The sequence below is a fragment of the Fragaria vesca genome, linkage group LG6 (assembly GCF_000184155.1).
Source record: "Fragaria vesca subsp. vesca linkage group LG6, FraVesHawaii_1.0, whole genome shotgun sequence".
NCBI lineage: Eukaryota > Viridiplantae > Streptophyta > Magnoliopsida > Rosales > Rosaceae > Fragaria > Fragaria vesca.
The window spans coordinates 23,517,469-23,532,821 of record NC_020496.1 but is presented as its reverse complement, the minus strand read 5'-3'; the positions used below and the strand labels follow the sequence as shown (position 1 = coordinate 23,532,821).

General features: G+C 37.6%; 2 protein-coding genes across 3 annotated transcripts; one reads left to right on the top strand and one right to left on the bottom strand.

The window, feature by feature from the left end:
• The first annotated feature begins 1,220 nt into the window (after nt 1-1,220).
• LOC101306250 (S-formylglutathione hydrolase-like) lies at nt 1,221-6,575 on the top strand. Of its 2 annotated transcripts, XM_004303590.1 has the most exons (8): nt 1,239-1,437; nt 1,968-2,085; nt 2,454-2,501; nt 4,399-4,521; nt 4,606-4,802; nt 4,990-5,088; nt 5,173-5,238; nt 6,140-6,575. In XM_004303590.1, exons 1-8 carry the CDS (start codon nt 1,288-1,290, stop codon nt 6,329-6,331), a joined length of 993 nt encoding a protein of 330 aa, XP_004303638.1. In that variant the 5' UTR covers nt 1,239-1,287; the 3' UTR covers nt 6,332-6,575. The 2 variants fall into 2 exon arrangements, with proteins under 2 accessions (XP_004303639.1, XP_004303638.1); XM_004303591.1 differs by lacking the exon at nt 4,399-4,521 and having other exon boundaries at nt 1,221-1,437.
• A 1,012-nt stretch (nt 6,576-7,587) lies between these two features.
• LOC101306735 (probable calcium-binding protein CML49-like) lies at nt 7,588-9,609 on the bottom strand. Its single transcript, XM_004303592.1, has 5 exons — nt 9,052-9,609; nt 8,654-8,700; nt 8,354-8,529; nt 8,208-8,226; nt 7,588-7,843 (listed from the first exon to the last, which is right to left on the bottom strand). Exons 1-5 carry the CDS (start codon nt 9,572-9,574, stop codon nt 7,739-7,741), a joined length of 870 nt encoding a protein of 289 aa, XP_004303640.1. The 5' UTR covers nt 9,575-9,609; the 3' UTR covers nt 7,588-7,738.
• Nucleotides 9,610-15,353: the final 5,744 nt, after the last annotated feature.

The window sequence follows — 15,353 nt, the reverse complement described above, 5'->3', positions numbered from 1 at the left end:
TTCGCTTAAGACGCTTAAGACGGATTGTGCTCGATGGCCTTAATACGAGCAAAAAGTCCTAAATGGAAATGAATATGGTTTTTGATGCTTATAATGAATGTACAAGGAATGGAGGGTGTGCAGAAAGAGGAGACGAAGGCGGAATGAATATGGTTAGGCACATTAAATAAATAGGTGTACAAAAATGATTTTTGAATATAAAAATAAGAAAATGAGACTGCAATTTTTAATTTTGAAAATGTATTTGGTAGTTTATTGTAAAAATATTTTCATATTTTCTAAACTAAAAAAATGAAAAAATGAAAACGTCAAATTGATGTCAATTTTTCTTGTACAAATTGATGTCAATTTTTCTTGTAAAAATTGAGAATATTTTCAATTCACATTTTCTACGTTTTGAGAAATGTCTAACCAAACACATTTTCATCAAAATGGAAGTACAAGCAAGAAAATGTTACCAAACGCCACTAATTCACTATGATTAAAAAACGAGTTAATTACAAACTATATAGCATTGGCCATGGCTACCATCACTAGAACCTTATTTGATATGTTCGAACCACTTTTCTACTTCAATCTCTAAGGAATTGACATTGTCTTTGGCCCTTCAATAATTCTCTACTAGCATTGAGATAGTCTCAATCATATAAACAAGAAATTCAATTCAATATGGAACAGTTGAATTTCGACATTTTCACTATCAATAATATTTTGCAGCAGAAGAAAACTTCTTTGATAATACGGGTGCATAAAGATAGTCTCAATAACACATTTACGTCTCCTTTTATAGACGACTAAACTTCTCTATCATTAGCGTCACAAATCAATTTGAACTCTTAAAATAAGTATAATAAATAATAAACAAAAATATTAGTTAATTTAATGATACGATACAATACGATATACGATGTTTTGACAACACATACTATTGTCGAACCAACATAAGACAATTGGTACAGCAGTACCGGTCCAAACTTTGGGTTACTGAACTATTTGGTTACCAACTAGTTTGGTTTGGTTGGTTTCGATTGATTTGGTTTGTTTCGGGACAAAAATGCCAAACCTAGAGGTATAGTTTATTTATAGCTAACGTAAGGGTTTTTTTTTTCCCTTTAGAATTAGCTTGTTTGTGGTTGTTTGAGGCTTTATTCAACAGAAAAGGTTATTGAGGCAAAAAAAGAAAAAAGAAAAAAAAATTAATAAAAGAAAAAGACTTGACTACTGTAGGGTGTAGGTTGTGTATTTTATATACGGAAGGTGCCAGCAATAAAAAGTAGCAGTGCAAAGATGGAGGAGTGTAAGCCCACAGAGATCAGCAGCTCAAAGATGTTCGAAGGGTACAACAAGAGGTACAAGCACTTCAGTACTATTCTCGGCTGCTCCATGACCTTCCACATCTATTTCCCTCCTTCTCCTTCTCCTTCCCACAAATTCCCCGTAAGTCCTCTTTCTCCATTTCCAAATTTTCATTATTTTCATACCCAAATTCACTGATTATCTGGGTTTTTATCTAATTTCGCTTCCCTAAGAGTTATTTTGGTGGAATTTAATGTATCAGCTGATATGGGTTTTGCTCTGTTTGTATCTACTGTCTTCCGGAGTTCTGTTGTGTTCTTTGTGCATGTCTTCTGTTCATTATGTTGATGACGTATGCACAACTAAGGACACATTGTGACGACACAACTCAGTTGAGAAAACTAGAACTGTGGCTTTCGATTAGTTTATGTTCATACTTCTTTCTGCACTTAACTGACAACATTGTCTTTGTTGAAAAAACTCGGTTACATTTTGTGTCATATGTCATTGTTGATAGCTTAAAACCTTTTGATTAGATTCTTGGGAACCTTCGGTAGTTAAAAAATTTCAGATAACTCTTCATTGAAGACTACTTTCCGGTACTGCTGTAGTTGATGCTTTATGATGAGCAACAATCATAGTTAACATGTCTTGTTTGCATTGATGAGTAGGTTCTTTACTGGCTCTCTGGCCTCACCTGTACGGACGAGAATTTCATAATCAAATCAGGAGCTCAGCGTGCTGCCGCAAAGGAGGGTATTGCTTTGATTGCCCCTGATACATCTCCTAGTAAGCCGGGTTCCTACCTTGATCAAATTGATATTTATCTTGTGAAACTATGGTGTTAATCTTTACAGCTTGAGTGAGGCAACAATAGATTTCACTTCGTTATTATTCTTCTGAATTTCTTTTTTCTTTCTCATTTCTATATATCAAATTCCTAGTTATCTTATTATCCAGGCAAAAAAAAGGGAATGCGATAGATTTATGTTGGAAATTGAAATTCTAATGAGAAGCCACTACTGCAATTACAAAAACTCTTGTTCACATTAACTCCTGCTAGTAGCTTCCATCTAATCTATGTTTTTCATTTCTTATAATAAGCTCAGTGTAAACCACCATATCCTGATTTTTTCTTCATGCAAAAACTTTTACAGGAGGCTTGTCTATTGAAGGAGAAGCAGAGAGCTGGGATTTTGGTGTAGGTATGAAACATTGGACTGTTATATATCATCTCGTGAAGTGTTTGTGAGAAATTGTGTTACCTCCTTGGTAAACTTTTATCACCTTACTCAGAACAGATAGCATCTAAGAAACTGCATTCCAAAATAAGCTCTTTTTATATCAACCATCTAACATGGAGTCACCGTTTAGGTGTGTGTGTTATATTGAGAGCCCTATATATAATATTTTTCCTTCATAACTCAGGCCACACAACTATTGTACATACACAAATCTACCACTGAATGCTATATGCCTTGGTGCTTCCTTGGTACAGATGTTGAACCATTACGAAACATTCCAGATTACATGTTTGGCACAAAGGTGTTGAGGTGCATGAGTGGTCATACTGAACAATCGGTGGGAATATAGTATTAATGTACTGTAGTTTCTTATGAGGATAAGATAGTTTTTATTGCGTTTTAGGTGGAAGGACATATGTTTATGTTCAGAAGAGGGAGAAGAAGTAAACATAACCAGTAGGGCAGGATGACAAGAGTCTAAACAGTGAGGAACAATATTTTTATACCTTCACTTGCCTGTTAGTGTATCCAGCCTCCCACATCATGTCCCCAGAGCAACCATAGGCCATCCAAACTGTATACCTTTACTAATGAAAGCTTGTAATGCTTTGCATTGGTCCATGTGATGTATGGTAGGTAGGTAGGGTGGTATCATCTTTTAGGGGGGTAAAGGTGAGTTTTGTTTTCTTGCTGTGTTTTTTAGAATGGGGAGACTACAAGGATATCTGATATATTTAAAATAAATAAAAATTCTTACTCACCTACTTTATTATTAACATCCCAATCATGTAGCAGCAGTTTTGTTCAATGTTTGAACCAAAGGAACCCTGTAGCCAATGTTAAGGTGCCTGCTTTTCTCTCATAATTTGTATGGTGCCAATAATAGGGTTGTATAGGTTCCTGCCAAACTTTTTAGATGGAATAGCCCTGTACCCTGGGTATAAAAGTTTTTTTGAATGACCTTGACCCAAGTTTTTTTTTCTTTGAGAACCCAAACTGTTTTTTGTAGTCAAGCAAGTTTAATTCGTAAACAAACTTTCATGTTCATATTTAAAATCTACTTTCTTTAAATGTTTGTTTTTCCTAAAAGAAATCGGCTCTACTTATTTTACTTTTGTTAAAAGAAATGTTTCCACTTAGAAGGTCAGTAATACAAAAGACTTGATTCCCTTTGTAAACCTCTCACCTTTATTGTGGTACTTGAGAGTTGACACTGAATTTATTCTCCATGAACTACCTCTCCATGGATTTAATTAATGACCGGTGGTCCCTTTTTTCAGAAGTATTTTTTCATCTTTTCGTTTCTTAATTAAGGTATAAATGAAGTTTTGGGGCTAATTGATCTTACATGTTCTTCAAAGTTTGACAAATGGATAATGTAAACATATCACACGAGCTGAAAGTAATCTCTGGATCTAGCAATTATATCACCCATTCGAACTTTTAGAGCTCTTGTGTGATCCATTTCTATGATGGTGAACAAAATTGTATGTGGAGTGAATTCACCCGCTTCTATGATGAGCGAAGCATGGAAGAGAAGTTAATTATTTTCTCAACTAAGTCATAGTGCATGAGCATGCTGATTACATAGAATATATAGTAGATATCGAGTGATTCTGTTAGTAAGTAACCTAATGGTAATTTTCTATTGATAATGGGTGTCATCTAGACTATCTTTGTATGGTTGACATTATGATTATCATATTGAATAACATGAAAATTGTTCTCGTGGGCTTGTAGTAATTTTGTCTGTGTTTTTCCATAGCAGAATTTGCTTGAGGACCTAGAGTTCTGTTCATGCAAAATTTTTGACCTTCTGATCTTTCTTAACTTCAGTTTTTTTTTTTTTCTAATGCAGATGTTAAATACCTAATGCTAAATTGTTTTTCATATATCTTCCCAGTTAACAAATCAGTTAAAATAAGGGACATGTCTTGCAGCGACTTATTGCATGCAATACATAATAGACAAGCTTGGCATGGTAGTTTGTGAGATTAGTCATTAGTAATATGTGTAAAGAACCGTCACTGAATTTTGTCTTTGCATTCCATTATTTCTCCACCAGGTGCTGGATTTTATCTCAATGCTACCCAGGAGAAATGGAAGAACTGGCGTATGTATGATTATGTTGTGAAGGAGTTGCCCAAACTTCTAAACGAAAATTTTCCACAGCTTGATACATTGCGGGCATCTATATCTGGTCACTCAATGGGTGGACATGGAGCTTTGACAATCTACCTGAGAAACCTAGACAAATATAAGGTAGTAGATCTAAACATTCTAAAATTGAGTTCCTTTAAAAAGAAGAAACTGATTTTTGTTTAATGACTTTACAAAATGTTGTTTTCTACATCTAATGCAATTATTGGAATGATCTTGTTGGTATCACCGTAGAATGTCACATTGTTTCTATCTCTTTTCTGTGACTTCTTATTCACTTATTTTCCAGTCAGTGTCTGCCTTCTCACCAATTGCAAATCCTACCAACTGTCCATGGGGCCAGAAAGCTTTCTCAAATTATCTAGGTGGCAATAAAACTGACTGGGAGGTAAGTCAAGAAATCAAGTTGTGTCAATTATTCTTATGATCTTCTGATCCCTACTTTGTAACAAGCTGTACGCAAAAACTGCAGGAATATGATGCCACATGCCTAGTTAAGAAGGTGAAGGATGTGTCAGCCACCATTTTAATTGATCAGGTATAATTTGTGTCATGCAATCTTTGCCGGCCATGATTTTCATTGTTTGTCCTTGATAAGAGTTGTTAAATTTTGTTGGTCTACCATTGTTTCTAACACCTTAAGAAGCTGCAAACCCACCATTGTATGGAAGATGCATCACCAAATTAGCATTTGTGATGGCCATATATTATATTTTAGTTATCAATCTTTCCGAAAAGTTAGGTTAGGGTGTGGACCAATTTCCATTGTATAATAGAAGAAATTTCCTTGGAAGTGCTATTGATTAGAAGATGCATCTCCAAATTTTAATTCAGCATTGTAGGTGAATTTTACATGCTACAACAGTAAGTAACAAGAACCCATTTTGTTTTCCTAAAACCTTTAGAAAACAGGTGCAGTATCGAATCAATGTGGTTGATCATTTCAATCAAGCAAATGATTATTTACATTTCTTTACTACTATTCCCGATTCCCATACTCATCAATGAAAGTCTGGGTTTGATCACATCCAATGTGATTAAAAACCAAAAAAAAATTATAGGTTATGTGGCCCAGTGATAAAGAAGCCCAAGTTTATAGTCATACTAGGCATAAGCAATAGGGTGTTAGTTATGAGCATACCATTTATCACCCTTGCATTACAAAATGGGATTTGGAATCTATAACAGAAAAATTAAAAGGATAAACTGTAATGTTATTCCCTGTCAAACCATTTTATCTTCTACGTCGGAAAGAAAAAAATGATAATAATACATCTTTCAAGCAGGGAAGCTAAATGATCAATCTCAGTCCAGCAACTGTACATGAATATATATATATATAGTATGTAGATGTATGTGTATATGTACTTTTTTATAGATTTTATTTGTGTTTTGAACCCAGTTGAGCTAAATTACTCATTATTGTTATTTTGGTTCAGGGAGAGGATGACAAATTCTTGAATGATCAGTTGCTGCCACACAAGTTTGCAGAGGCATGCAGCAGTGCTAAAGTTCCACTTCTACTGCGTAGCCAGCCCGGTTATGATCACTCATACTACTTCATTTCTACCTTCATAGACGATCACATCAGTCACCATGCTCAAGCTGTTAAACTGCCTCCTCAACCATGAAGGTTGTGCTTGTTATGAATCTAGAACCTGAGAAAGCTTAAAGAACTTTGGATCATATCTGCTTCCTGTACTCTTATATTTGGTTCCTGTGACGATGCATGATTTTCAGAACAATGTATTTCCATGTCATCTGCAGTCTGTGTCATGTAATAATGAGTCTAAATGGTGAAATTTTCTAATGTTTATAATGAATGGCATTATCCTGGAGCATTTTTTTCATAATGAGAACGGAGGATTCAAGCTTGCGAGATGGGTCATTTTATACTCATTAGCAAAGTTGTGCAAAATGCTAATAAATGGAATAATACAGTACTCGTACAAACTTGAAAACATTTAGCTCATATTCAACTTCACATTTTCCTTGTTCTTAGCTCCAAACCAATTCTGTCCATGATGCCTTAGAGAAAATTTGGATTGCTGATGTTTCCTGGAAATATAAAGGTTCATTTCTAGTAAGTTTGCTCTGTTGTTTTGCCTACAAGCTCTCAGCTCCGGTCACACGGAGTTCTTGTGAAGGATGGGTGTTTCTTTTGTAATGCATGTTGAGGAAACGATTTTGCATATTTGCTGGGAGTTCCCTTTTGTGAAGGAATTTCTAGGTTTGTTTCCGGTTCGAATAGTTGTAATGTAGCTACATCTGCCTGCGTCATCGTTTGGTTTGTCTGGAAGGAAAGGAATGGACGTCTTTGGTATGGGCCGTATGGCTAGTCTGTATCTCTCACCCAACTTGCATTCCAAGTAAATTATTTTCTTCATCTGCACGTCTGTGAGGTCTGTAGCGAGAGGCCCTAGACCTAGGCGCACTGCCCAATGGCGGAGTCTGGCCCCTGGATTGCTCAAGGCCGTTAGTGGTGGTGCTTTCAATCAGACATCTCCTAGGTGGTGTCTGGGAATTCTGGCACTGTGGTGGAGTTGTGCGTGCTTGAAGGTTGGATCTGTGATGACACCGGAGGCTGAGGGCTGCTTGTCAATTGGTTTCTGAGATACGGCTTATCTCCGGTCGCTTTTGAATGAGATTGTAAAGGGACATTTTCTATTACATGTTCTTCTGAGAATATGTGTTAGGAAGGATATTTTTCATATGTTTGACAACATGCTAACAAGGCAGCATCCAAGCTTGCCAGGTTAGCACAACGTCAGAAGCTAGTGAGCAGAACAACTTTGATCATCAAACAAAACAAACAAATGTACGTCCATAAACCTCTTCTAGCATAACAAAACATATGGCATATATCCATTCACATATCTAGCCTTGACGGAACACCTGCATAATGTTCAGTGAACATTATTATACTATAGCAGTTGAGCAAATACAGCTGTACCACAAAGTTCGCTAGCAAACCAGCACAAATATTACACTAGACTCTAAAGGAGAGAATTCATAAAGTCTTTCTTCATTAACACCCTCTATGCGATGAGGAAAGGCAAAACAATCAACATGAACTCCTCATAACTGAAAGTTGCATGACCAGTGTATGCTTTGTCCTTCTCCTTAAACTTCTCAGTTAATCCCTGCAAGAGACACAATCAAATGAATTTCCAGCAACTATGAACTTGTTTGTTAACCCGTAAATTTACAAATATTTACTACATTCTTTTCTCTTGTCGAGTTAAACTAGTGAATAATGAAAGCCTGTTCTTAAGGTTATTAATATCGGAAAGTTTAAGGAGATGTACAATGCGTATGAGGTGTATCCCAGATGTGAAAAGATAAAGCAAAGAAATACAGGATTCCTCTTTTTAAATTGAACTATAAGGTAAAAAGTTGAACACTTCCACAATTGTGCAATCCCAAAACCGGATTAATATTAATATTACGTGCACAATCTCAGTAGTAGTAAGTGAATAATGCACAGAATCAGCAAAGTAAGCTCACCTTAACAGTAAGACAACACCTGCATTTCCCCAAAACAAAAAGAAGCAGTGATTCAGTATCAGTTATCGAGTGGTTAAAAAAGATGAAATTAAGCCACCAAAAGAAAAAGGAAATGAAATAAGTTAAGAAAAGAGGAGAGAACGTACTCGATGAAATTATCATATTCAATGGCCTTCATGTGACCTCCAGTCTTATCAAACTTGGACACCAGCAAATCCAAAACCGCAGGCGAGACAGAAAATCCCAGACTCCCCAATGCATCTCTCAACTCATTCGAGTCAATCTTCCCACTCCTGTCTCTGTCAAACTTCTCAAATATTCCCTAATTCCACCCAATTACACAACAATAAGTAATCCAAATTCCAAATTACCAACTAAAACAAAACAAAAGTAAGAATAAAGTATAAACGTATCAACAAAACAAAACAAAGGACAATGGAGATTACCCTCCAGTTCTGAAGACTGTAAAACACAGCGGTGAATTCCTTAGGCCCTGTATATCCAACAATTTACCCAACACAAGAAATCAGTAATAGTTACCGGCTAGGAATAATATCAAACCGTCAAACTATGTAAAAAAAATAAAAAAATTAAAAGCATGAGAATATTTCATAATATCGGTGGGCCAGGTAATTTATCCGTCACAAAAATAAACGCGGTTGGGTTACGCGGCCACGAGAAACGTTATTCTCGTGGGCGAGATATCAAGGGGCAACAACGACATTTCACATTCCAGTGAGTCGACCAAAACGCTGCCGTATTGAGATTGCTCAGCTCCGCAGAGCCGATCAAAATCTCCGGCAGCAGCAACCCTAATTGTAAAATCGGAGAGGAAATCGATTACCGATCTTTCTGGAGTTGGACTGGGTGAAGAGATACATGAGAAGATGAACAGTCCTCATGCTGAAGCTCTGGTTGTACGACGACAGCGCCTTCTGCAACTCCTTGTCGTCGATGAACCCGCTCCCGTCCTGATCGGCAATCTGGAAGCAAGCCACCACGTTCGGGTCGGTTCCTGGCGGGAACGACGACGGCACCAGAGCCGCGAACGGGCTTCCGTAACCAGGAGCCGGGGACGGGTATCCGCCTCCTCCTCCGCCGCCGTGTGGTGGGCCAGGGGCTGGAAATCCGGCGCCGCCTTGGGGTGGGGCCGCGTAGGGAGCGCCGTATCCGCCGCTGCCTTGGGGAGGAGGAGGAGAGGCGTAGGGGGCGGAAGGAGCTCCGTAGGGGGAGGGCTGGTGTTGGTTTGGAGGAGCTGAGCCGGGAGGAGGGGCGCCGTAGGGAGGAGGGGCGGAGGAGTAGGGTTTGCCGGGGGGAGGGGCGCTGCCGTAGCCGTAGTTAGGCGGTGGGTGTGGGTATCCTGACATGGTGTTTCTTTGGGTTGGTTGCTCTGTATAGACTGTGAGAAACTCAGAAGAGTGAAATTGGGAATTTAATCCAGCTCTGTGTGAATCTATATAGGCTCAGCGTTCATGTGAATTTACAATGTTGCCCTTATGTATATATATTTTCAAATTTTTAGCTACCCCATATATGGGAACAAGTAGAAAACGTGTTCAACCGGTCGGTAACCAAAAACAGATTATGTATAAATAAATAAAACAGATTATGTACAGTTATTGTTATTTTTGGATGAAATTTACATATGAAAAAAAAAATCATTCAAGTGGGAAAGACGTTGCAAGGATTATAATTTGGTAATATAAGGTTCTTTATTCGAACCCCAGCTTGTGAAAAAAATCTTTTGAGGAGCGGTCGTACCTAAATTGCTCCAGGTCTAGGAATAGGCCCTGGAGTGGTAGCACTTAGCTCCTTTTTTGACGTTAAAGGTTTTTAGTGCTTGAGTACGTTGTGACCAAACTAAATACGGAGGTGGTGCATTCAAACCTTACTAACATAAGCAATTGGTGAGGTGGGGTGAACAATAGGTTTTGTAATTGATCCTTAGATCTCAATAAATTTCATCACAAAATAGTTTTCCCATCACATTTACTCTTTTTTTCGACAACTTAAAAACAATAGAAATATTAAACAAACCATCCGGACATATCCTCCTCCTAGCTGATCTAAATGGAACATTGGGGACAGGACCATGGGGAGATAATATCATCAAATAGTTGGAGCGCGCAGGATGTGTATTTGCACTATCCGCTAGTTGATCGGCAACAAAATAAGCCTCACGGTAAACATACCGAAACAAAGTGAAATCAAGCTATTGGCTTGCAAGTTTGCGAGTGTCTTTTACGAGCAATTTGATTCTCCATGGTGTAGTCATTTTGCTATTTAGACAATCCACCAAAATTTTGGAATCTTCGACCACCACATGTTTACAGCCATTAAGACCAGCACTGTGTAAAACCTTCACGCAAGGCAGTGGCTTCTTCTATCAAAACTCATACTTATGTAATTCCTCTACTTGCGGACACCAAAGGAATACCTGTACCGTGTGATCTATTAACATAAAGCCAATCGTTGCACTCTTATGCCGTACCGATTTGTTGACATTTTGTTTAAATTTATGGTCTCAAGGTGGTTGCCAAGTAATGGTACTAGCTCTTCTGTCCATAGATTTTGAAGGCAAATTGTTAGCCTGCCAATAAGAAGCTGCAAGCAAGGGTGGGCATAACCGAACCAGACCGATTGGCCTGATCGAGCCGGGCTTTTCCACGGTCCTAGACTTTTTTTTTTTCCGGTTCAGTCTAGTCCCAATAACAGACGGGTCAGGCCCGGTCCCTAATATTAGAAAAATATTGTGGTCCAAAAGCTTGGCAGTTAGTATTAACCCAATATTACCCACTGAAAGACACCCACATCCACCTCCAACTTATAAAACTCAAGTGGCTAGCTATTGATTTGTAGATACACAACATTTCGGGCCCACAGCCCCTCACCTCAACTGTCTCACCATCGCAAAAGTCTGTCTCTAACTTCATTGAGGTTTGATTGTTTGAGGTCACTCATCTCTATGTCTCTCTTTCATCTTGATCTCAATCGAGTGAGAGACATGTCGACCACATCTCAGTTCGTCGCCGTATAAAACTCAACGCTGCGCACAGCGAATTCCAGAATCGTGAAGTACTTCGCCGGATCTCACCAACATAGCGGAATGGTTGTTGATCTCAGAAGGTCAAGCCTTTTGCTCTTAGAATCTCCAACGATGAAACTACAAGTGGAGAGACATCTGTTGCATGCGCCGCACAACGAGATTAGAGTCTTTCTCCGTCGTTGGTTTCATCGGGTAACTTATGGTGAGTTGACTCTTCCTCTACCGCTCTGGTCTCTCCACCTCACTGTATCTGCACCTCACACAACATCAACAACGTTAATTCACCACCCAAGTATTCGATTCTTTTCTTCATTTGATAATTTATCAGCTTCTTTTGAAATCAGATCTGGTGGTGATTGAATTGGTAAATGAAAAGGCATTTGCATATTTGAAGAATGCTTTGAGGCCCGAAAAACTGACAGATCGGCCAGGCTTTTGCCAGTCCGGGCTCTTGCCGGTCCCGACGATTTTTTGTGCAGAAACCGGCCTAGTTTAATAGTCACCGGTTCAGTCTCGGTCCTTCCAAAATCCTTGCCGGTCTGGGCCCGATCCTAGCCCTAGCTGCAAGTGTCACTTCACGATAATAAGCTAGTTTAATTAGGATGAGGAGTGGTATTTCGAAAAATTAGGTGATTTGTGGAATTCCAAATTAAGGAAAATAACAAAGAGCTGATCAACAGACTCATGTTCACAAACATATTAAAGCCTATTAAGAAAAGATCTATGCCACTGTAAAGGATTAGGTACCAATGTCGAATCCAAAACTTTCTTACGTTTAGTAATTTAGTATTGTTGTGAGAATACTCAATTAAATATAAATAAAAAAAATCATTTTAAAAAAACCACCCCAACGTGGTTATTTAGATAAACAGATTATAAGATTTTACCAAACAAAAAATCTATTGAAAATAGTGATTAAGTGATTTTATTTCTCAAAACAATACCAAATTGGGTCTTAGTAAAGAAGCTATTTCTGAAGCGAATGAGACATTGTCTCAATATGAGTGTCACAAAACAGACAAAGAGGAGCAATATGTGGATTGAATTGAGAAGGAAACTCTGCTTTGCAACCCATTACGAATAAGAAGTCACGCAAAAGTTTTAATCTTAAAAGGTAATGGGAGTCTCGCCATCCTAATTTTACTAGTGATAAGTTATACCAATTTAGTCTCCACATCGTGTTTACTAAACATGAATGGGATTAAGGGTGAATGGGATAGAGGATGAATGGGAGAGAGAATGAGTCATTCTCATTCCTTTGTTTACTTATCATCTGGAAAGAGAAGCAGAAGTAGGATTCATTCCCATTCATGTGTTTACAAAACTCTAGGAATGAGAATCATAACTCTATCATGACAATAATACCCTCCTAAAAAAAATGTGATTCTATATAAGATAATCAGCTTCAATCTGCAAAAGAGAAAAAAAATTACTTGTCATCCGGAATGAGAAATAGAAGTAGGATTCATTCTCATTCATGTGTTTACAAAACTTTAGGAATGAGAATCATAACTCTATCATGACAATAATACCCTCCCAAAAAAAGGTGATTCTATACAAGATAATAAGCTTCAATTTGCAAAAGAGAAAGAAAAAAAAAAGTATTCAATAGAATCCAATACGTAAACCTGGAAAACACACTCACTGATGCGCTCATATAACAAACTTAGGTTCATCCAATACATGTATTAATGCTAACATAAAACAAAATAAGTCCAATAGTACCATAACATATTAAGTCCAGCAAAGTAAAACCATAACAAGAGTACATATTAACCCATAGCATAATAAGTCCAGCAAAGTAAGTTCAGCAAAAACATTCATCTTCGATCATGGTAAGCCAAATTCGAGTAGGTTCCTCTCATATGATGCTTTCCTTTCATCATTCATGGTAAAGAACATCCTGAAAAGATCATGTTTATGTGCCAAAATATTTGTGACATGGAACACTTGAATCGGGGTTAGGGATTCCATTTTGCTCAACTCCCAATCAAGTCTTGATTGGAGATCAGTTAAATCATTGTCTATGGATAGAACGTTGACCAATCGATCATGGGTAAATGAGAATCAATACCAACCCCTTCCTCCGGAGTGGAAAAGGGGGAATGAATCCGGGTTCAAAGTTGGGGCCCACACACATCTGATTCCGCCTGAAGGTTAGTAAACACCCTATGAACCCGAAATGAGAATGAATCTCAAGAGAACCATTTCCATTGCCCCTAAGTAAACGCGCCCTAAAATGTCCCTTACTTGATCTGACTTGGACAATCTCAAATTCTCAATAATCATCGGTGTCCTAGAACACAGAATCACTTTCTTATTCTATATTTTAATAGAGAGAGCAGACTAACTATTCTTTAGTTTTAAAATAGGAATTGACTTGAAGAAAAGACTGGGCAATAGTTTCCTTTAAACAGAACTTAGAGCACGTCGTAGAATGATATTATGAGAGTAGGGCTGGGCATGGGACAAGATGAGACGAGATAGAGCTAATCCCACGGCCCGTCCCGGACATTGAAATCGGGACGGGACGGGTTTTGTGTTTTTTAGATTTCATCCCACCCGAGCTCTATCCCGGTTGGGACGGGACGGGCCCAATTGCGAATAAAAAAAATTGAAAATAAACTTATAAGCGAAAGAAAGAGTTCTATAGTTTTATAGTGTTTTCTACTTTATTATATATTAACAAGTACTTGTAACATATTTACAAATACAACACGGTGTAATAAGAGAGTTTATACTACTTAATTTCTCTAAATTTGTCATCACTAGTAGGGTGCATGAAAATAGTCTACAACAATCAACAAACAACAAATTAAAGTATTAAGCATCATTGTTATTAAATTGAAGACAACCTAGTAACTTAAAGAAACAAAGAGCTAAGATCAAAACATTTAAATGAAATGCTCAAATCACATTTTAATCAATAAAATATCAATCATTAAAATAGTCGGGACGAGACGGGACGGCCTAAACGAGACTTGAATTATCTATCCCATGTCCCGTCCCGTTATATATAAACGGGACGGGACCCGTTATATATAAACGGGACGGGACGAGACGTTTTGAGATTTAAATCCCGTCCCGTCCCAGTAAATTTCGGGACTGACCCAGGACGGGTTTATGATTACAGTTTTTTATGCCCATCCCTATACGAGACTCTCTGCACATGAAAAGCTTCCATAGTTTCCTTCTAATCCGGCACGTGTCTCATCATCAAGTCAACTTCCATCTAAACTCTGCTTGTATTTCTATATGGGGGATCTTCTGTAGTTGTTAAGTTTCATTGCAATTGTGTACGTGATGAATAAGGAGAAGCTAATTGTGATTCATTATTGACTTCATGTAAAAGAATATACAGTAGGTTTATATTTTTTTTTTGTTCCATAAACAACTGAAATGCTAGACTGACGACCTCCCACTTTGGATATACAGTAGGTTTATGCATCCTGTACATTGATAACTTCTTTGACGTAATCGATCAAGGGTGAAAATATTTGTCTGGAATCCAATATTGTGTAATTGTAAACCACCACCCAACTTGTATGTCCTTTTTATTTTCTTTTCATATCCCAGTAGTTGTGAGTTGTAATCTATTGACTCAATCGATCGTCAGCCAAATGACTTTGCTTCTCATCGTCATTTAATTTTATGATATCATGGATGTGCATATAAATGGTATATATTAAGTTAATGCAAATTAAACCAAGTCAAGATTTTGTGCAGATATTCATGCAAAACTAAGTCAAGATGATACAGATAATCAAAACCTAGTTTTCTTGAACCTTTCTTTGATTGGAGAGTCTGGTATTGTACCAATTGACGTTGGCATGGCAGATCCATCGAAAGATTGAGCTAGGTTTCATATTATGAATATCAGGTGAGATTTCAAGTTTACATTTTGTTTTAAAACTTGACATCTCAAATAAGTGTTTTGTTACGTTTGTTTCTATGCTCTTTTCTTATTTGGTATTTAAAACGTGAGGTGGAGAGTTTACATTTTAAACTTGAGACGAGATCTATAAGCTATTTGTTTATTGCTTCTTCTTTTTGTTAATTTTTTGTTACACCCTTCCGCCTTCACCACTTGGACTAAACCC